The sequence below is a fragment of the Olea europaea genome, unplaced genomic scaffold (assembly GCF_002742605.1).
Source record: "Olea europaea var. sylvestris unplaced genomic scaffold, O_europaea_v1 scaffold2481, whole genome shotgun sequence".
Lineage (NCBI taxonomy): Eukaryota > Viridiplantae > Streptophyta > Magnoliopsida > Lamiales > Oleaceae > Olea > Olea europaea.
Genome location: NW_019243032.1, coordinates 50,307 through 74,233, shown reverse-complemented (window position 1 = coordinate 74,233; position 23,927 = coordinate 50,307). Strand labels below are relative to the sequence as shown.

The following is a 23,927-nucleotide window of genomic DNA, read 5'->3' as shown; positions in this document are numbered from 1 at the left end:
TTTTTTTACGCACGAGCATGTCTGGGGAAGTCTGAAGCTCAATTGAGTACAGAAAGAGCTCTGCGTCGTGAGAAGGCTGTAAAGATAGTAGTATGTCCGTCACTTGCTTCAAGGACGACAACTTTACAGCCGAATCACCATGGTTCTTTGTCGAAGTGAATAGAGGAAACGCCTCTTCCTGCGCGGGTCGAGCCATGGAATAAGTGAGGCCTTCTGTGTAACTATATTCGATTTATCTGGAAGAGGGAGATTCAGGGATGACGGCCTACAAATAGCTTTGGAAGATTGAAGATAGAAAAATATCAAAGGAAAAATGGAGAAAACACTGCAAGGGTTTGCGTGAGAAATGAATACAAAAGTAATAAGAAATATCTACGAAAAAGGTGGAGAGAATGTTTTGGCCCTAATAAGCAGTACGAACCAGTTACACTTTCGAGTTCCATTTCTTCGTCCTGGGTGTTTGAAACAATAATTTTTCCTCAGCCATGAGAGAAAAAGGGTAAGGGAAAGAGAAGGGAAGCAGTAAAAGATTGAAATGCGTGAGAGAAGTGAATCGTTAAACCTTTCACAAAAGAATATATTTAATGAACAGTAGAAAACCCGTTCTTGATCAGTAGAATCTGGATAGGTGTGAAACGGAGGCCTCATGAATGAACAGTGATGGACTCATCCTCTCTTTTAGCCCGTTTGGCTCCAATTTTTTGGAAATCAAAATGAGTGAAATAGTATTTTTTTTTTTAAAATAAGTGGTTGAAAAAGAAGGAAAATTTTTCAATTTATGTGTAATATTATTTTATGGAAGATTGTATAGTTAAAAATATAAGAGAGAAAAATGAAATGTAATAAAATAAAGTTTAATGGAGGCCAAACGGGGCTTCATTAATGTAGTGATTTATTGCTGGTGTGCCAAAATTTCACGTTCTTGATAGTATTGATCAAAGAGAGCACTGAATTCCCATGGTTGATTTTTACCCTTTGGTTGACAAAGGTTTTTCCACGTAAAATAAACCTTGTGCGGGTTGCGTTTATTATCACCATGCAATAACATGTTTAGATAGAGTTTATTACGTTATTTAAACAACAAGAGAGAGACAAATTTTCACTCTTTTCACTTATAAACCAAGACTATATCAATATCTAGCCGACTTGAAATTTTTATTGTTACTTTCCAAAAAGATACAATTAATAATATAGGCTCAAAACAACATCATATCCCTGCACACTAACGTCTCATCATCTAGCTGAGATTGAATTTTCAGATAAAACAAGAAGACCTTTTTCCAAGCATAAAATTAGAAACATACAACTATGACTTACCTCCAAATTTTTACTCTTGAAAATACATCTCAAGACCGTCAACAAAGAGGAAAAATTTCACTAAATTATGTCACTATTTAGATGGAAATATCACATAAATGAACGATTGTAATCGTAAAAAATTGAAGACTAATGTGTTGTGCAAATGTCTCCAAATTTCAAGTAGACTGGACCACGATTCACTGAGTACCGAGGTTTCATCAAACTGTCCCAACTGTGATTTTGGTTCTCTAGTTTTGCTAGTTGTGCTTTATTTATGGCTGAATTTGAACTCCAAAGCACTCTTACCAAATGGAAGACGAATAAAGTTATGGTTCTTAAGTCATGTTAGCCTAAATTACCTATGTAACCCTTCACGTCTTGCAGAATATCAAAAGTACCATTCATTATAAATTATTATTTCCCACTAATACTTTGTATCCCAACAAATAAACAATTTTCATTAAACTCCATTGCCAACTAAACAAAAGTTGTATTGAATGCAGAGATTAAACTAATCTGTCTCTCCCCGTTATGACTCAGCATTTCAACTTATGCCAATCTCCCTGCCAACTTATCTAGCTGCACAAAAGAAAAAGGAAATCACAACTATCTATTTCTCCATTTTTTCCAACAAGAATGAGTAAAAAAGGGAGATATCGAAACTGAGGAAGTCAAACAAGAGTAGAAGCGAGCCAGGTGATCTAGCTGTTCTGTGTATTGGCTTCTCTTGACCTGGCTTGTTCAACCCGCACCTCTGTCTCGAATAGCCTATCCCCCATATTCTCATTTGTCGCTGCATTCTCATTGTCCACGGGTTAGGTCCGAGCTTGGATTTTAGATGTTTCATTTCTCAAGGGCAATCGACTGCAGCCACAGCTTATGGTTTTTGGGCATTTTAGTAGGCAACTAGTTTGCAAAAAAAGCCTAGAGCCTCCTGCACCTTAGAAAATGATGTGAGCATGTGTTGAGCACCTTCAAGAGGCTTTCTATTTTTAAAGAGAATATTTTATAATTTATAAAGCATCTATAAATTTAAAGAATAAAAATTTTAAGTACTCCAATAGACTTTTGACCTTTTAACTTCTAATTTTACAACTTCAAAAATATATGAGCATTGACTCATACTATGTACATCAGTAGAACGTAGACTCTTGGAAAAAATCGAGTGTACAGACAGATTTTTGACAGAATTTTTACAGAACTGATTAGCAGATTTCTTTTTTTCTTTTTCAACTGCAAATGAAAACTTGACAAACATAAATCTGTTGAGATTCTATCAAAAAGAATCTGTACTCTTATAAATGGTCACTTCAAAATCTTCATTGCCGTAATCCCATTGTTCTTCACGAACTGGCAAAGCTGAACTTTAGAAATTTTTGCGCAATAATATACCTCAATCTCTTGTAGTGTTTAAATATAGCAAATTCATAAGGAATCTTCTCTAGTTTTTTGCAAAATCTCAACACCAGTCGTTCAAGTACATGAAAATGACATTTAAGGAATCTCATTGTCCAAGATCTGACACAATAATTCAAGGAATTTTAGCTTTTGGAGCTCATTATCCTGTGTTCCAGATTTTCCCTCAAAGACGTCGAACTCTAATTTCAGAATCTCAAGTTTGGCGCCTTAATGTTGTCCCAATAATCAAAATATTAGCGTGGAGAATTTTCTACAATGCACTAACCACTAAATGCAACATCCGAAGGAGGATAGCATGCATGCCTTATTTCTTTGTTTGAAAGCAAGGGCAGTATGGAATGACTTGGATGGGTGGGAAACCATCAAGGGCTGTTTGACTCCACTGACAATGGTGAGATGAGCTTAGACCATAATATAGATCCAATCACTTGTCAAACTAACCATAATGTAGTACAATTTGCAACCGGATCATTATTTATTTTACTTACAATAAAGAAGTCATAACTTCATGCTAACTACAAAGAAAAACAACTAACAATTGACATGGAGCCCGAAATTATTTTCTAATCATGAGGTGTGGGATGTAAAGGAATCTCTTGCAAGGAAATTTTAAAAATTTTAAAATCAATAATAAAAATGTTTATTTCAGGAACAAAAAAATGATGGAATGAGCTTTGACTTACACAGTGTACACCAGTAGAACAAAGTTGTCTTTACCACCAATCGCTATAGATGGTCACATCAAACTCTGAATTACCATAATCCCGTTGTTCTTGACGAATTTCCAGAGCTGAAGTTTCAACATTTTCACCACAATAAAGTAACTCAATCCTCTGTAGTGTTGAAATGTAACTAAATTCAAAAGGAATCTTCTCCAAAACTTTGCATTCTAGCAACACCAATCGTTCAAGTGCAGGAAAATGAACGTGTGACGATTTCCACTGTTCAAGATGTACAAAATCTAATTGAAGGAATTTGAGTTTTCGGAACTCTTCATCCTTCGTATCCCAATTTTTTCCTGAAAAGGCGTTTTCTAATTTCAGAATCTCGAGGTTGGGCAATGTCCCAATTAATGACATCTCTTCCCAAGGCAAACCAAGGTTAATAAGAGTAAGCTTTTTGATATTCATAGGAAATTTAACCATCGAGTAATCACATCCTAACAGTGTTCCAGCAATTGTGAGTGTTTGAAGCTGAGAAAGAAAGTTGAGATCAGGAAAGTAATTGTCCATTGATCTGTATTTAAGCATACGAAGATTAGGCGAACATCTCAAGATTTCTTCATCTTCCAAATCGGCAATCTGAACCAGACCAAGGGTTTGTAGGCAATTTATTCGGAAGCTATCACTGTTCTTAGTGAATCTTGCACCATCATAGTAGCTACCTTTAAAGTAGATACCGACCCTTAAATGTCTCAACTTAGGCATATTGAGAAGGTATGTCGGTACTACATTTATGTGATGCAAACAAAGATATTCAAGGTTATGGAGTTTGCCTATTGATGGCTCTAATTTTAAAAATTCCAAGTATCTTATGTCAGGCACAAATCTGATTCCCCGTAGAAGATTTCCATCAGTGTTTAAATCAAAGATCCTAATTTTTTCCAAATTATAAGCAATGGAGAAGGCCTCGAAAATATTCTCCGATATCAAGAGGCGATGAAACTGACCCATATACAAGTGATGGAGACGGCGATGGTTAGATACCAAGAATTGACTAGAGATGTAGAATGAGGATCATCGTCAGTTTAACCACATCAACCAGCATCAGCAATAGCAGCATCATTGACATAATTACGACAGATTAGTAGGATAAAATGGAAACTGAAGTAAAACAAGAAGGAATAAGAAAGAGAGAGAGTTAACTTACTGTTGAAATAGAAAATTTTCATCTTCTACAACCATTTTGCTGCACATATTGAGAACTAGATCATGAAGAGTACATCCTTTTACTCCATTGTCAGATCTTCTTTTGGACACTTGAAGTAGGCTCCTGTTAATAAGTTCCATTAAATACTCCTCTGCTACATCTTCTAAGGTCTTTTGCTCCCTTTTCTCTATGAATCCTTCGACTATCCATAGTAATAATAGCTTCCGAACTGGAATTTCCTCGTCTTCCTGGAATGCACTAAGATAGAGGAAACATGGCTTCAAGTGATCTGGTAAATGGATGTAGCTAAGTTTCAATGTGGGAATGTAGTCGTCGGCTTTTTGGGAAATGTAAGAACTTAAACTTTTAGCAACTTGTTGCCATAAGCTTTCTTTTTTCTCCATATTTGAAAGAATTCCAGCTATCAAAACTACTGAAAGTGGTAATCCCTTACAATTTGCTGCAATTTTCTTTCCAATATCTTGCAGCTCTTGAGGACAACATTCTTTTTTGAACACCTTCTGCTCTAATAATTTCCAACTTTCCTCTGGTGAAAGGGGAGGAGGTTCAATGATAACATGAGAAATTTCCGATGCCACATTTTTCAGCCGACTGGTAATCATTACTCTGCTTCCATTGCTATCATCTGGAAATAACCTTTTCAAATCATCCCATGATTCTTTCTCCCATAGATCATCCACAACAATGAGGTATCTTCTACCCTTTAAACTTCTGTAAAGAAGTTCGGCCAACTCTTCTTCATCTTTTATTTCTGAAATGTCGTCTCTGTTAAGATCACTTACAGAACTCAAAATATCAGTCAACAGCTTTCTCCTTTTATAAGTTTGAGAAACAACACACCAACAAAGCTTATGAAAATGGTACCGAACTCTGGAGTGATCGTATACTTCCTTTGCTAATGTTGTCTTGCCAAGTCCACCCATTCCAACGATGGAAATAATCTGGCGGTAGTTTGGTCCTCCAACAAGCTTGCTCACAATTTGTGTTGTCGTGTCCTCTAAGCTCACAATGATCTCTTCTACCATGGGACTGCTGTTATCTTGGGATGATGATACTTCAGTTGGACTTTCTGCAACTTGTAGGCATCCAATTCCAACTTCACTTGACACTGAAATACTGTAATATTTAATCTTCACTAGCACAATCTCAATCCTTTCTAACAGACCAGAAATTGCAAGATCCATTTCGGTGGTGGTAACAAGATCTGTGGTGAAAAAGAAAGAATGCAAGAAAAGTCCTGCTTCATTAAATACAGCTTCAATTTCTGTGAATATACTCTTCTTCTGTTCTTTCTCATAGCTTGGAATTGGATAAAAAATAAAGGTGAGCAGAAATTTCAACCCCTTCTGAAGAAATTTGAGTTGATTACTCACAAGAACGGTGGAATCCTTATGGCAACTAAGCAATTCTCGAATAGTTTCAAAAAGAAACTCGATGAAGATTTCCCAATGTTTATTTACTTTGAAATTATTTGTGATGGATGTTTGAATCGTGAAAAACTCGTTAAGCTTTGGCATGGAAGTGAGAATGATTTGTAAAAAGATTTTGTAATGTTCATTATCGTGATGAGAAAAGATCGCTTCGTATAAGATGCAATCGAAGGCTGAATCATCGAGACGCTTCAACAGACAATACGGATTGTGCATAGTAAATGGTCTGCAGCAGTCTGGATAGAAGCAACGCAATAATTCTTCTACATATTTGAGAAAAGTTAGAAAGTGTGGGCCGAGCCATTGAAAGCTAACATTTTTTTCTCCTCCATCAAGCCTTAAAGCTAGCAAACGAGAAAGGAGATCTGGGATTTTGACTAGACGAGACAGATTTTCGTAAGAGAGATCCTCCATATTTGATTCGGACGGAAACAAAGAGAGACGCTCCATTTTTTATTCTGGTTTGACGAAAAAGCCGAACAAAGAGAGATCATCCATATTTCGTTTGGGCAAAAGGCTGAACAAAGAGAGATCCTCTATTAAATCTGTATTAGTGGAAGTACTAAATTAACAACATTATCTTTATTCATTTCTTAAAATACCAAATATTTCCAAATTATCATACACTCAATTAATCGATGACTTATTATGTTAATTAGTATAATTTAAAGATTATTTTAAACGGTTTATATCATATTTGTTTGAGTTCCATTTTGGAAGAAAAAATAAATTTTTGAATAGTGTATTGATGGGAAATGTGCGGTTAAAAAATAAAGAAAAATTTTGAATTTACGTATAATATTATTTTATTGATAATGTGATTGAAATGATATCAAAATATTGTAGAAGAATGCTCTTGTTCTAAACAATGGGGCTCAAACAAGCTGTCATGTTTTTATCTTAATTTTTATGATTTTATTATTATTATTATTATTATTATTATTATTATTAAGTATGAAATGGTAGATGTATTTCATATTGATGTGTTAATATATAATAGAAATTACACTTAATGTGTATAAATTAAATAAATAACTGTTAAATATAAAACAATAATACCACGAAAATTTATTTAAAACAGTAATCTTAATAGATTTGATGGGAAATGTAATAAATATTACTTATGAAAAACTATAAGATACTTAGCCCCGTTTGGTCTCCATTAATTTTCATTCCATTTTATTTATATTTCTCTCTCATATTTTCAACCATAAAATCTTCTATAATATAATGTTATACGTAAATCGAAAAAAAATTCTTCTTTTTTAACTACTCGTTTTTCAAAAAAATACAATTTCACTCATTTTCATTTCTACAAAATAGGGGCCAAACGGGGCTTTAATAAATATTCAAATAAATATGTAATTTATTTACAAGTAATACAAAAAAAAAAGCCCTTTGTAGAAATTGTTGAGGAATACACCGATTCAAATGTGCATATTGTATTCACAAAACGTAACTTACACGTTCACGAAATCGAAATAAGGTTTCGATTTACCGAAATAGAGTTTGAGAAACTAACCAATGATTATCGAATCTGACTATTTTCATTTTTGAATTAATACATGTGATTCTTTATATTGAACCTTGTATAAATCATATAAATAAAATTAATTATTTTCTGAAATCAAATATAAAGAAATTAAAATCATAAATAAGAAAAGAAAATTAGATGCAAGTGATGCGATTAGCCGATGCGATTATAACTCTTTCTTTAAGATGAATTTGCCCCGCATTGGTGCTAACGATTTTTCGACAATCATCTCTCAAAATACAACAATCATATCAAGTCATAGGAGCACTCCAAATGATTTCGACTAACGAACTCGAACGGAATTTCCTCTCTACCATAACCATTATTTTGATGCAAAAGATAATCACTTCTACAAAGTGTTTTATGCATAGCAAAGTGTAAAATATGGAATGGAATGAAATTTCTGAATTATTAAATCCAAACATATGGGGTCAATATATAGATGTTGAAAAGGTTTGTCTCAAAAAATACAACTTATGGAAGAGACACAACCATTGGAATTAATCTCTATATTTAAAGAGACACGTCTCTTGGAAAATGATAATGCAAAAGGTCATAATCTTTCATATAATTCAATCAAATAGTTTCTAGAATATTCCATAATATTCTACATACTTTTCCAATAATTCACGTATTTAAGTGATTTAAATTTGACTTAATTTTTCATTTACCAAATAATATAAAATTTTCAACAAAATTCCAACAATCCCCCACATAAATGAAAATTAATGCAAATATCTATGCAGACACTAGTAGAGAGAGCGGAAAAACACTGCATCAAGGATGATAGCTTCTGGCCTTGAACCTCTCTTAGTGAAATACCATCGAACTTACTCGGCTATTGGTGAACGTGATGTCTTGAAACATTCAGCCTTTAGTGTAAGCCAAGACAACGATACTCACTTGATGTCTTTTCTAAATCGTTCATGGTTCTCATGACTTTGTTCATTTTGACTTTGAACCCTTCTTGATTCTGCGAGTGTTTAGAGAATTTAAGTCTTAAATAATTATCATTGAAGCAGCCCCACTTCACACTCACATAGGTGACCTCTTACTAAGAGTATTCTGCCACTCCACTTGACTGAATCAAGATATAGAAATCATTAAAAGATTATCTTAATCACTTGCAACTCTGTAGAAAGCACTTTAATGTCATAGGAATGAGTTAGGAAATGATTTTCCTTAGTGCTTCATGGAATCCTCATAACTTAGTTGTCTCTTTGAACCAAGATCTTATGATCTTCAGTCAACAAGGTAGGGTTACCATTACAAGGACTCTAACGTAGTAGGCTTTAATCTCATTCCTTTCGATATGCAGTATACTTAATCTCACGGTAAATCTCTTAAAGGTACCACGAGTTTACACTACTGAGATAATCTGCTTAATGGTATTATGTTTATGACTTATATGTCTAGACCTACAATTACATGTGACTTAGTATCTTATCAATTGTTGCTAGTCAATGATCAATTCATTTGATAGATACAAATTGTCACCACCAAGAAATCCTCTCATGAAGCTATATGCCTCATTAGCTTTATCTAAAGCTTTATCAATTTACAAACAAAATTGAAGGATTTTTATCAAATACTACACTAGTCAATCACTTTTAATAGTGGATTTCAGAATCATGGGTATTCAATATCATCATTGAAACATTACCATGCATTTGAACTTTATGAATATTCTTCATATATTTCAACTTTTATTGCATGTCTAAAAAACGCCATAATCGACTTTACAACCTATTTCATCTACTCTAGATTTAGTATATATTATCCTTATAATTAGTATAAGGGTTTTTTCTCTTTCCACCTTCATAGATATCGTTCTTGATTATAAGATAGAAGCAGACGTAACTGTTAAATTGAGTTACACCTACAATTCCTCAATTAGGAATACATATGCAATTTAGTAATGTTGCATCAACAAGTTTTGAACTTTCCATTTTAAGTTCATAAGCATTAAATTTAACTCCCTACATTCTTGGGTTATACTTGAACTTAGTATTCAACAACTCTTTTATAGTTCTATTCATTTATCTCTTAGATAATATCGAGTGCTTCGTGAAAGTCTAAATACTTTCAAAATAGTGGGCGTTGACTCACAATTTATTTCAACTAAAGTTGTATACAATGTACTTCAATCCAATTATTTTAATTTGATCATCCAAATTAAATCAAGGCCATCATATAGACCAGCAATGCTTTCCAAGCATAAACTAATTTTAATTGGTCTTACGATTGAAGTCAATTTCAACAGTGAAGAGGGCTAAACGTCTTGATTCACAAGAATTGCAACTTCTCTTATCACATTTGTGACGTTTCACATGATAGTTTCATTTTATATCAAATAATAAGGTATGTATTCACCTTATTTACCATATTCAGACTTAAATGAACGAATTAACCATAGTTTGAAAAGTTGTGTTATCAAGAGACACAACCTTACAAAAGGACGCACCTCTTGAATTAATCTCTATGAAAAGACATAACCATTGAAAAATAATTATATCAAAAGTCATAATTTTTCAAATGAAAGGACGCACATTTTCATCTAAATTGATCCTAAAATATTTTATAATATTCTACATAATTTCCACCAATTCCAAGTAATCAAATTAAGACAAATTACATTTTGTCATATTCTTATGCAAATATAATTTTGCATAAGTCATCTCAATTTCATCAAATTAATTGAGGTTATTATCACCAATTGAAATTAGTGTAGTTTCATCAAGATATGAGATTAGCCAACTAATTTACCATGTAATTTTCCATATTCCAATAAAAGGAATAGTTATGAAAGTTAATATACTTTCATAATTAGTTGACATCTATTCCAGTTACATTGAAGTTGTATCAGTGACCAACATATATAGATCCTATTTAAATAAATATACATGTCATATTATTTGATAAGATAATCAAGTTGATGATAGATTACGAAATTGGATTTGAAAATGCATTTATAAAATGAAGAGTCATCATTTAATAAATTGCCTTAAAAACCACATGCACTTTTTCAAAATAAACCAACTTCATGGCTCTTGACTAATTTATGGAAAGACATGTATTAACAACCATATATATTGATTAACAATTGCAAACATGTGCAATATATAATACTTCACTTTCATCATATACTAAACAAATGGATGACATGGACACTTAAGACACAATTCATATAATAACATAATAGTTTCTCATGTATGCATCAGTGTGTTTTTTTTTTGGGCACAAAACCCTATCGAGCATAAAACATAAATCGGTGTCGAGTTTATGCAATCAGATTTTATCATCCAATCTATTTAATACTTTGTTCATGCAAACAGAATAATGTAAAATATAAATGCACGAAAACAAAATTCATCTTAAGATTGTTGGGGAATACACCGATTCAAAATGTGTATATATTGACAAAATGTAGCTTACACGTTCACAAAATCGAAACAAGGTTTTGACTTACCGAAATGGAGTTTGAGAAACTAACTAATGATTATCGAATCTGACTACTTCCATTCTTGAATTAAAACATGTGATTCTTCGTATCGAACCTTACATAAACCATATAAATAAAATTAATCATTTCCTAAAATCAAATATGAAGAAATTAAAATCATAAATAAGAAAAGAAAATTAGATGCAAGTGATGCGATTGGCCGAGATGATTATAGCTTTTTCCTTAAGATGAATTTGCCCCGCATCGGTGCTAACGATTTTTCGACAATCATCTCCTAAGATACAACGACCACGTCAAGTCATAGGAGCATTCCAAATGATTTCGATTAACGAACTCGAACGGAATTCCCTCTCTACCATAACCATGATTTTGATGCAAAAGATAATCACTTCTACAAAGTATTTTATGCATAGCAAAGTATAAAATATGAAATGGAATGAAATGAAATATCTGAATTATTAAATCCAAACATATGGGATCAATATATAGATGTTGAAAATGTTTGTCTCAAAAGACACAACCTATGAAAGAGACACAACCATTGGAATTAGTCTTTATATTTAAAGAGACACGTCTCGTGAAAAATGATAGTGCCAAAAGTCATAATCTTTCATATATAAAAACACCTTTTCAACCATATAATTTCTAGAATATTCCATAATATTCTACGTACTTTTTCAATAATTCACGTATTTAAGTGATTTAAATTTGACTTAATTTTCCATTCACCAAATAATACAAAATTTTCAGCAAAATTTTAACAGAAATGCTATCGAATAGCCCATTCAAAAATTATCAGTATTTCGAAATATTTATGAACTTTTTAATACATACCAACTGAAAATGAGAAGTGACGGCTGGCAATCTAAGTCCAACCCACCAAGTAAAGCAGTCACCATCCCCAACTACTAGCATAACCTCAAGTTTTCTCAAGGGTCCAATTAATTAATTTACAGTTTTTTTTTTTTTTTTTTGGGTAAAGTTTGTTCTTGATGAGCTGAAAAGCAGCTGATTCTATATTGCGACATGATATATATTTAAGGAACATAACATGTTGGGTGCATGAACTTTATACTGGCATTTGTTTTTCATGACCCTGTAGTTCCTCAACTTCCTCCGTTCTATCGAATGCATAAAATTGAACTATATATAAATATATATATAAGATAATCTCTTGGCCAACCATCAAGTGGAAGATTCAATAAACTGTAAAATGTTACTCTACCATAATATGATGTGCTTCTAGCTTCGTGCATACGAGTTGCAAATTGCAATCCAATAGAACATCACCTCGGTCAAGTACCAAAGTTACTCATTTTCAACTTGTTTATGGACAGGAGGTCGTTTTGCCTATGGAAATCAACGTGCAATCAATTCGAGTGTGCTTACAGCATAAGTTGAATGATGATGAGTATGCCGAATCACTAGTTCAAAATTTATTAAGTTTAGATGAATTGAAGTTGGACGTCTTAGATAGGTTGCAAGTTCAAAAGCGAAGAATGGCTAAATTTTATAATAAGAAAGTCATAGCCAAGTCGTTCAGCCTGGGTGAACTAGTTTGGAAGACGATACTCCCTTTGGATACCAAGGATCTAAAGTACGGGAAGTGGTCGCCCAATTGGGAAGGACCATACAAAATAAACAGTGTGTTGCCTAATGGAGCGTACCACTTGGAAGATCTAGACGGCACCAAGCACGTAAGATTCATTAATGGCAAATATTTGAAAAAATATGTTCCTTCTTTATGGGAATGTGAACAGATAAAAACATAACCAAACATTCTGGACGATCAAAAGATAATAAAGACAGAGCGAAATACGTTCGAATAAAGTTCTTTATTATCAAACGTTCATTACAAGAATACAAAAGATACAAATGTTGGACGTGCTACAAAATACAACTAAAGTATCTCCCGGTTGATCGCTGAGTAAGTTTCACACCGCCTTCCTAAATGCATCGCTGCAATGGTGAGATTGACGAGTAAGAGGGTGTACTGGCCCCACCGCCTTCCTAAATGCATCGCTGCAAAGGTGGGGTTGACGAGTGAGAGGGTGTACTGGCCTCACCACCTTCCTAAATGCATCGCTGCAATGGCGACGCTGAGAAACACTCTCAGCAGGCAAGCTGAGAAGCACTCTCAGCAAGCAAAGTGGCCCACATGCAGCCCAAAAATTGCCTCCCAACATTGACTCCTTGTGAAGAACAAAGAGAAGATGGGAAGAATTTTGCAGGAAAGAACTTCGCTGCTGGCCAGAAAATATTTCCTATACCTCCCATACCAAAGGTGACATCAAGGTAAATATAAGGCGGATGGACTAAACAGTCCATTTTTGGATCATGTTGATCGTCAGAATGCCAAAAAATTGCAGCAAATTGGTTTCGAATAAGAAAATGAAGAGATGAAGATAGAGGATGAAAAATGCGAAATATTTATAGGGGGTGAAGATGAAGAGACAGAATATGAACAGCCACATTTATGTCTAATAGATGGAATTAAATGGCCCTAAGTCTTGGGAACAGTAGTGGGAATATCAAAAGGGAATGGACAAGATTCTTAATGCAAAGCAGTTAAGTGATTAAAGAATTGATAATTAGAAAATAAACGTCAAATAAATGCACAAGAAGTTAATGTTCGTTAATAATGAACAAAATTACAAAAGATAAAAAGATATCGTATGTCTTAATTACAGTCTACCCCATAAGTAATGAATTCGTTCCCTAAGTTTTTCCCAATCCTCGTTCTGCCGGGAGGAAGTGATGTTCAATTCAGCCGCAACATCATCATCATCAACCTCCAACTTCTTGTACTGTTCGACCAAGGATTTAGTTCGCTCAATTCCATGAGAGGCGTTGCGCTTTTTAGCAGCCATCTTCGCCCTACAATCGTCCATTTTGGCTTGAAGTTCCCTCATCTGAGCAGCCAAGTTAACCATCAAAGAGCCTTCAATCATGACTTCGGAAGAGATTTCTTTCAACTCGTCCTTAGCCTTGTTGATCTCCATGTGTAAAGACTCTTTCTCAGCTACAGCTCGAAGATATTGAGTACGCTTGGCCTTTAGTTCAGCATTCTTGGCCAGCATAGAAAGGACCTCGGAGTGAATGACTTTCAACGTCGCTTTAAAGTCGGCAGAAAGACTGAGCGACGAAAGCGTCAGTGCTTGCTCTAACTTCGCACTCAAGTGCTCAAGTTCATCCTTGTGTCTGGCAGCACTAGCCCTTCCAATATCCATATTCATGAAGGATACGTACTCAAATACTCCTTCAAAAACTTCAAATCATCTTCTGAAGAAGCAGCAGGACAATCAGATGGAGCAGGGCGAGACATTTGGACCTGCCCTCAGGAAGCGAACAAATCCTGGATAGAACGCACAATCCTGTCAGCATCCTGCAAAAAAGATTGCCAATATTAAAAATCCTCACTACAACGAACAAGGTGGAAATAGAAATGAAGCAAAAAGAAAAACTACCTCGTCGACAATCGTAGAAGATGGTGCGCCCTCAGCCAAGCTTGCCACCAACGACTCATCCATTCATGAGGAATTCCCCTTGTCTGAGCGAGATGATGTTGCCACAACGGGCGGACTCATAGGAGTATCTGCAAAATTCAAGAGCAACAAATCAGAAACCAATAGCGCGAGCAAAGGTAAGACATCAAAAACTGAATTACCTTCTGCTTCGATGATTGGGGGTCGACACCCTGGGAAGAAGGTGGCTCATCCATGGGTTGTAATGAAGACTCTGGGACTGAAGATGTATCTTTAAGCATGGTCCCATCACCAACCAATTTGGATGAAGTAGCCTCAGCAGAGGATGATGGAGCAGGAGTTGTCGATGCCAAAGCCTTTGAAGGGGAGGCTGAACTTTTCTGAAAAGTCCAAAAGATCATTAGTACACAGAAAAGTATCAAATGTGGAAAAGCATACTTGTAAATAGACCGATTTAATTACCTTTCTCCTGACGATAAGAGGGGCATCATCATCATCATTATCAACATCGTCCTCCAGAATGGGAGATGCTGAGGCTGGCCGTTTGCGGCTTGGAGCACTCTTGGCCGTAGTAGACCTGGCGGGGAGAGAAGAAGATGGACAAGCAGATTGTTTAGTACGACGAGAAGGAGAGGGGCTCCGAATAGACAAAGGAGTGATCAAAACAGGAGGAGGAGAAGAAATACTCGGTTGGTCTAATGAATGAAAGGCACGATTGGCCTCAGTCGCAAATAATCTGCGCTTCACTGATGGCCAAAGTTGTTCGAAAAGAGGGTGAGTAGCATGACAAGAATTAAAAGGGGCTAATGAAAAGTGGCTTGATAAATGGAGGTTGCGAGCGTTTATAGCCTCTGCTTCCCCCTTATTAATGGTATAAAAACGGTCAATTAAGCTCTTCGAATAGCAAAGAGGAACAAGCCAAGTTTGGCCAAAACCAAGTTGACGAGCAAAAAATTGGGGAGCATAAATTTCTACCCCCGCTTTGGCATTGGTCCCAGTTAAGATATCATGGAAAAGCTCCCTCCCAGTTAAGAACTGGATCCAAATGAGCAGGGAGGTGCTCGCGTTATCTATAGTGGAAGGGGGATGTACATAGTTTGGAGTCAAAAAAGGAGGAATGGGAAAGAAGGAAGAAATTGAATCTAAAGAATAAAAGAATGAAAAAATGTCTCTTCTGGACATATTTACAGGAGTTAAGGGCTCCATAGCTAGCCCGTAACAGCTAGCAGAAGGACGAGAAATGGATGGAGCACCAAGCGATGGAAAATAGGATCTCAACCACAGTTGAGTGAATCAAAGAGGTCCACTACCAGTGGGAGATGCACCATTCTTCAATTGGGTTTGAAGAGAAGCCATGCCTCTATAAAGGGCAGCCAAAAACAAAGAACATAAATTCAAAGGCCTGCCACGCGCCAGTTCGTGCGCTATGGGTAGATAACTCAGAGAAGGCTTTATACTTGGCACGCACAACACATATTTACAAAGCCAAACTAAAAGGAAGGACACTCGCTCAGTATGGGTAGGCTCAGCACTCGAATGATTATGGAGGGTCTGCAGGCTTGAATAAGAATCGGTGTAGTTTTTACTGAACTGTGGGGCGCCACCAGAAACTAAGATACCTGGGAAAATGGTATCGCCCAAAGGTGGTAAATTCAATGGCCCAGGAAGCAGAAGAATCTCGAAGCTAAAACAGATTTAAATAAAAACGCGTTTTCAGTTTAAAATAACAACTTATACCAAATTTGGACGCGTGGCTAAATAGAAGCCGTTGGATCAAAGTTGGGTTTCTCTCTAATAAAAAGGGTCTAGGGTTTGAGGGCATCTCTCTCGCACAACTTCTATATTTTTCGTGTTTTTCTCTCTGTAATTTTTGATTCTCTCTTAGATCTTTGTGTAGATTTCTATTGAGAGAGTGAAATCTTATGAACTCTTGCGTGAGTTCAACTCGGTGTTGAGGGATTTTTGTAGTTGCTGTGGTTGGAATTGTGTGTTCCGATTGTAATCGAAGTTTGTTGTATTTGGCCGGTGATTTTAGTGGATTCGAATTTATTCCATCATGGATGCTCAACGGGGATTAGGCGATTTGATAAATCGCTGAACCTCGGGGCTTCGGCCAAAAATCGCTCGTGTTCTTTTACTATTTCGTTCAGATTTACAAATCTTGATTTTAGTCTTTCGATTTTTCGATGGTTTTAAAACGTTCCTAGGTTCCTACAAGTCCAACCAAGAATTTTCTGGAGACATGATGAGAACATGGCGTGGTGAGGACTAAACTATTCCCTTTACCTACTTGTTTGCTTACTTATGTCTTTATTTTTAGTTTTTAAAATGAAATTCAAATTTAAAAACATAAAAAAATATGTAAAACAAGAGTCGTTGGGTTCAGTGCGAGGATCATGTTCTCCATCACTATCTCAAATTTCCTGGAGGGATAGGACAAGAGAGGGAATTTTTCCATCCCCAAAGGTGTATTTTTCATATTAATTTTTTTTTTAATTCAGCGAATAAATTAAGGAAATTTTGAGATTGTGGCATTTTTGATTGGTCATATGTCGAGCTCTTATCTAAACAAACCAAGTAAAATCGAGTTGAATTGAATCTAGATGTGAACTGTTTATTTACTCTACCAAAAAAATAGACTTTTGTCTTAGGGCTTTGGAGGGACACACACGAAATATAATCCACAAGAAATCTTTACTTCTCTCTTTACATATTGACTCATCCCATTAGTTTAACTATATAGAGAAGAATGATATGACAGTCTTCATTAGGTTTAAATATGGAACACTTTACTTGTGGGCAAGAACTTTAAGGTGTATCTTCCTATTTATTATTTCTTATACGATTATAACCACGTGTATAATTTATTCTCGCGATGTTTCAATTTGAGAACAAAATTTATATGGATGATCATGAACAATAATCTTATTAAATTCATAGTTATCAACTACTCCATGTGAACACCGCGAAAGAAGTGGTGCTTGAAAGTTATTCTTCTTCAATGTCTTTCTCAAGAAATGAAATAAAAATGAATCACTGCATGTTATAGGGACACTGAAGTTTCTTGCAAGGATGCTTAGTTTATTAGCACAAACAAAGACATTTTGAATATCATCTTGACTTTGTCACTCTTTCGCATTTAAAGAGCATAACGCCTATTGACTATCAACTTGGACGTATGAAAGAAATGACTCTTCTTTGAAAGTTTAATTTAATTGAAGTACATTGTAGTGTGGTTGTGAATGATGTAATTGTTTTAAATCTTTATGTGAATGTAGCAATAAATTAAGTAGAACCATTGATAAATATTATTTATGAAATGAATGAAAATTCAAAAAGTTAAAAACCATTTATTTACATAATCATCTAAAAGAAGAAAGGATGATAGAATCTAAAACAAGTCAATTACCTTTAGATTGAGACTCACACTGACAAAATATAGGTGAAATTTGGGAATAAGAGAAAAATGTGATTATTGTATCTCTTCTTCTTGTGAGTTTATCTTTATGTGTCTATTTGCTTTTGCAAGAAATGGCAAATTCCCAAAACAAAGTTTATAAGCAACCAAATAGAACTTTTTTTTAATCTTTAAGCACCTTATGATTTGAACCAAAATAAAAATTCAAATATCATGTAAAGGGCATTGTTAGGGTAAAATAGTGACAGGACTTTAGTCGTACAAATGACAATATTTTAACTTCTCTTTCTTAACGCTGTCGAGTGTTATATGAACACGTTTCTAGACAAACCCAATAGATGGAGATTGTAGAGTGTATTAGTGTAATCTTATGAAATAAATCGCCATGCCTTGTAAAATAGTTTATTTTGCTTTATCACAGATCTTATAACATGGTTGATGTTATGATGTTATGGTAGTACGAATTTAAGTAAATTGCATCTTATATTACGGTAATATATGGTCTTGTCAAGTTTATAATAACTTAAACTTTTATATGAAATTGACTATATGGGAAGTTTTAAATTTTGTGAAGTGACATATTTATTTATTTATCTTATTGATTGAATCAAACTATTATAATAGAAACAATTATACGATACCAAAAGATGAAAAAGGGACATGGTGAACTTACCCTTTAATATGGATATTTAACACAATACATGAATTTAAAAGACAAAAACTAAGAAAGATAACGTGTAATACAAATACCTTAAACAATACTTAAGTTGTAAAGTTGCGGTTTCTCAAACAATCAAACTTGACATGAGCTATGACATTATGAAAAGGACTTTACTATTTGTACACTAATTTTTGACATTTTGGTTGACACTTGCATTGTTGTCAAAGATCAATTGGATGAAAAATCTATTTAAAATTTAAATTGTTCAATAGGATAATGTCATGTGGTAAAGTATAAACTAAAGTGTACACCATGGATGGTCTACATGTAGCAAAATTCAGGATTATGGTACTTGTGCATAAAAAGGGTACATAAAAGATTACATAAAATGATGTGGAGGGAAAATATTAGATGAAAAAGTTGACTGTGTTTTAAATTGACAAATGATATAATGAAATGTGGCATTATCTAACCCATTATTTAAAACTTGATGAAGATGAAGCAAGATCCTTATAATAATTGAATTTCTCTTTTTTTCCATCTTTTTTCTTTATATCTCTTCCATGGATCATTATGTGCACAATGATATACAAATAACATTATATTCTTAATTACTACACTTTTCAACAGCTCTTTATGCACATTAGAGCTAGAAGAAATATCTTCATAGACTTAGAGGCCAAGAATTTGCAGTTAAAAAGTTTCCTCAGAAAAGTATTCTTTCGCGATGAGATATATGAAATGAAAATTATTACCACTTAACGAGTTTAATTTTTTTCAATACTCGAGGATAGGACCATATTAATAAATTTAATACTTTCACGTACATCCTTAAAATGATAAATATGCATTCAATCATTGTATGAACCATCAAGGAATCTAAACTAAATGAGATTTTATACATATAGCAAGAGTTTATCACTTGATTTGACTCTATAATTGTTCTTCAACTTTGGTGTACATCCTCAATGTTATGTGATATAGTACTGTGTAAATCAAAGTGTAAACTAAAGTGTATATGTAGTAAGTTTGTTCCTTCTTAGAAATGACTAAAGAGAGCTTTAAAGAAACGTACTCCCATCATTTCTAGTGCATTGTCACAAAGTAAAAACAGCATTACATTCATCCCATAAAGATAGATTTACTTTTTTTCTTTTTTTGTCTATCTCAAATTATAGACAGCTGTTATCAATAGATATGAATTACTCATTTTCCAATCATAATTTAATGTAGGGATATATTAAGAAAAATATATAAAAAAATTATATTTCCAACTATATTAATTACAGTTCTTAATCCGTGTGAAAATATAAACAATCATATTTTTGTGAAATGGAGGTAGTAACATTTAACTCTTGAGCTCACTGAATCACCAAAACATTTCCCCTTGGCAAGAAAACGCATGGAGCGAGTGGTAGAGAGACTTCAAAAACGCCCCCATCAAGTGTTTTTTTTTCATCAAATTTCACAACGACTGTTGATGAGCATTGATTCCAAGACCTGCTCTACTACATCCAGCCTATTCATTGAAACACCACCATGAGCAGATATTGATGTTTCCAATAATATGCTAAAGTAATTGAGTGAATAACCAGTTTACATTAAGACAACAATAATATGCTAAACCTTGAGCTAGGTTTCGACAACATGCATTCTTTTACCCACTTGGTCTACCACTCCTCTTCTATCATGTTCAACTTGGATTGAATCACTAACAATAATTCCTGCTGTACTGGCCCACTCACATGCCGGGTGGGTGATTATTTAAAAAAAAAAAAAAAAATTACCCCACCCCCCATGTATTGTGAGAGGCCTGTACAGGCAGCAAGATTGGAATCACTAATGTGGATAGAGAATTTTTTTAGTCTGTCACGTCTGTGCTAGACATGCCCAAACCGACCAAGATTTTTATCATGTTCAAGGTGATAAGTGCAACAAACTAATTACTAACCAAACCAACTACTAATAAAGGCATGTTAAAACCTGTAACTTCTACTATCAGTAAAAATATTATACAATTTCATCGTAGAACGTTAATAAAACCTAATGAACCATTAAAACGAGGTAAGAATATCAAATTTGCAGGCATGAGAAGTTCACATATCATAAAAACATTCCCAAGATTGGGATTAGAAGATTTCCCATCAAACTAACAACAATAACCAGTTAACTACTACATACCCTCTTTGTAAAGCAATTTGAATAGTAACAATTATTTCTCGAGGTCACTAAATCACAAAGCATTTTTACCAAAAGAGCTAGTAAGAAACCTTCAGAAGCATACGAAATGAGTGACGTTCCTGAGACACAGAGTCAATGGAATACCTTTGTGCTTTTATTAACTGATATTCCCCCATAAGGAATTATATGGATAAAAGGATAGGCTTGGTCTTTTAAGGAGGAAAATTGTAACCCAAACTGCCCCACTTAAAAGCTTAAGCTATCAAAGACATGCTTCAATATGCCTCCTCAAGTGCAGGCCGAAATCATTTTTTCATCAAATCCTGTCACAATTTTCTTATATGGGAAGCGGGAAGACTTGATTGCAGGACTTAACTACTCTAGTACCGTGTCGAACTACGTCATCTAAAAGTGACCTAAATAACACAATTTTTTAGATAGAAACCCCACCCAACTTATATTGTGTACATCAACTCACTGTTCACCTCCCCATGGACTAAATACCTACTGCCAGTCTGCCACATTTACCATATCAGACCTTATGGCATCATAAATAGGAGTACAATTACTAATTCACCAGTCAACTATAAAGGCATGCTAACAATTGGGTTGATAGTGTTCGAGTCAGCTTAGGAATTATATTCTAAAGAAATTTGTACCATAAACTCAGATTCAAAAGCCTCTTCTAGGGACAAACATCTTCAATTGGCAAAAACCAGCTAACATAAGGCTTAACAAAAACTTTCTTCTTTCGCAAAATAAACAAGGTCATACAAGTCGAGAAGAACCCCCCCCCCCCCCCCCCAAAACAAAAAAGATAAAATCAAAACTTTTCAGGCAATAAGTTTGGGACAAACTTCACTTGGATAATATGGAAAAAGGTTATTGCAGATTCAAGAAAGTTGGTGCAATGCTATACGCAAAATAGAAAATAAAAAATGGAAAAAGTCAAGAGTGAGAATTTAAGTGAACGGAGAGAGTATAAAATAGAAGGAGAAAAAGGTGAGTATATAGAGTTCCTATAAAAGTCCATGTAAAATATGACAAATGCAACACTTGTCTCCAAAAGAAAAGTATTCTAAAGAGATCAAACAATTGGAACTCTCAACTACTCAGTTAACTCTCTCACGCCAGAGGACTCTTAACACTCGAAAGAAAAGCTTAAATTCTATAATTGATTATCAGTAAAAATATCCAAAATTTCACCATATAATTTTACGACAAATGAACCAGTGAAACAAGGGAGGAGAATCAAAGAGGCGATCATAAGAAGTTTACACAGCTGAAGAACAATTTGCAAGAAGTCAAATAAATCTTTCTAATACAGCTACCAAAAATATGAGGTGTATAAAATCTCCTTACAATTTGAAGTCAAAGTCAAACATTATTTTTAACAACATATCACAATTGCTACCCACTTATTATCCACACATTTCGTGGGATCCGTTACTCCTCTTAGTTATAATCCTATCATAATTTCTCCCAAGAAATCATAAAGTAGACTGAACCATAATATCACTTTCTTTTCATTTATATTTTGCAGCAGATAGCAGGAAGAAAAGGAAACATATCATTACTCACAACATAGATGTACACATAATATGGTCATCAGTGCAAACTTTGGCATGTCTGGTAGATGTAATTGGATAGTAATGGAGTAAGAAGGAAAAATAAAATAAAATAAAACTTTATTATTTATACGGACTAGTCCTATCTAGTACTCAGTACCAAACATGCACTTCAAGTTTTTCAATGCCACGTTAATTACATCCCAAAGCTTCAAATATATTTATGACGCAAAGATCCATTACTGTCTGTCTCTCTTGCGAGCTAATTCCCTTGCCATCTCCCTCATTTCCTCGGGTGATGGAGGCCGTGGTGCTTCTGGGGGGTATACAACATACTGACGCTGTGCAAATACAACAAAACATAATTTGCTTTAGAAGACATATCAAAGAGACAAATAGGATTGCGTATTATAGATGTAATTTAGATCGAAATCAAATTCCATATTAATTAGTATTTTTAACGTGACACCATCTAGTCTAATATGTTTTGCTCCCTGTTGGAAATGCATTATTTTTAACTTTCCAGACTGTGAATTGTGATACAATCTGCAATACCAACTTTGTAGCTAAAAACTCTACCTTATTTTCCTATTTCTTCAAACTCACAGATTTAGTGATAAAAAGTTTTGCATTAACTCAAACATAAGCTTCTTTCAAAATATACACTTTGAAATGATTAACAGCTTCTTCATATATATTTCAAGGAAAAAAAATACTCTATATTGGATCCTTTAATAGATCTAGCAATGAAGGAGAAATTGGATTCATGTAGCCGGCTGCAAATCTATTGGGAACAAAGCTTTTTTCTCCTCATATATAAGAACTCAAAAGAATAAAAACGACCAATTTAGCATATTGATCGTGTTCAATTAAATTCCAATTACCCGATTGCCCAAACAATTTTTTTTTTTTACTATTAGTAAAATAAAAGGCACTTTGTCAAATTAACTTGAATCTATTCTTATTAGTTCAATTGAGTAGTACAAAATCATCACGACCCATTACACATACAACATATACAGTCAATATTTACAAATACACACATATAAACATATAAATTCTTACATTGTTGATGACTTTCTGGAGATTCCGGGTGTTATTAGCAAAGAAATACATGAGGCCTATTGGAACACTGACGTAAACAGCGAACTTTGCAATCTCCAGAATTCCCTTTGAAGTCCCCAAAGAAGACATTTTTGTTTATAATTGCTGTTATCTGTATGAATCGATTCAATAAACCTCTACAGAGTGCTATAGAAGAAGAATACTGAGATACGTGGCAGGTTTTTGCTCAGTGAAGATGGAGCTGGTGAATGGGCTGGACAGACTCTTGTGAAATAAAAGGAAATTTGACTAAAATAACACCAAAATTATCTTTTGTTTAAGGTTAATTAGCGCAAAACGTGTTTTGTTTTCAATGTTATTATGCTAAACATTTTTACCTTTCATTTTTTAGTATTTTTATCCTTACCTTCCCCTTTCATTGCGAAATCATCCTTTTTGTCTAATTTCTCATATGAAATAACAAATATACTTTCGTATTTAAATAAAAAAAGAAAACTTAAATAACAAATTGCAA

The 23,927-nt window shown here is 34.2% G+C and overlaps 2 protein-coding genes across 2 annotated transcripts; both read right to left on the bottom strand.

The window, feature by feature from the left end:
• Positions 1-2,516: 2,516 nt before the first annotated feature.
• Positions 2,517-6,566, bottom strand: LOC111382366 (putative late blight resistance protein homolog R1A-10). Its single transcript, XM_023006312.1, has 2 exons — positions 4,588-6,566; positions 2,517-4,434 (listed from the first exon to the last, which is right to left on the bottom strand). The coding sequence occupies exons 1-2, from the start codon at positions 6,486-6,488 to the stop codon at positions 3,432-3,434; spliced, it is 2,904 nt and encodes a 967-aa protein (XP_022862080.1). The 5' UTR covers positions 6,489-6,566; the 3' UTR covers positions 2,517-3,431.
• A 15,766-nt stretch (positions 6,567-22,332) lies between these two features.
• On the bottom strand, positions 22,333-23,667 carry LOC111382369. The gene is made up of 2 exons (XM_023006315.1): positions 23,414-23,667; positions 22,333-22,689 (listed from the first exon to the last, which is right to left on the bottom strand). Exons 1-2 carry the CDS (start codon positions 23,540-23,542, stop codon positions 22,588-22,590), a joined length of 231 nt encoding a protein of 76 aa, XP_022862083.1. The 5' UTR covers positions 23,543-23,667; the 3' UTR covers positions 22,333-22,587.
• Between the last annotated feature and the right edge of the window lie 260 nt (positions 23,668-23,927).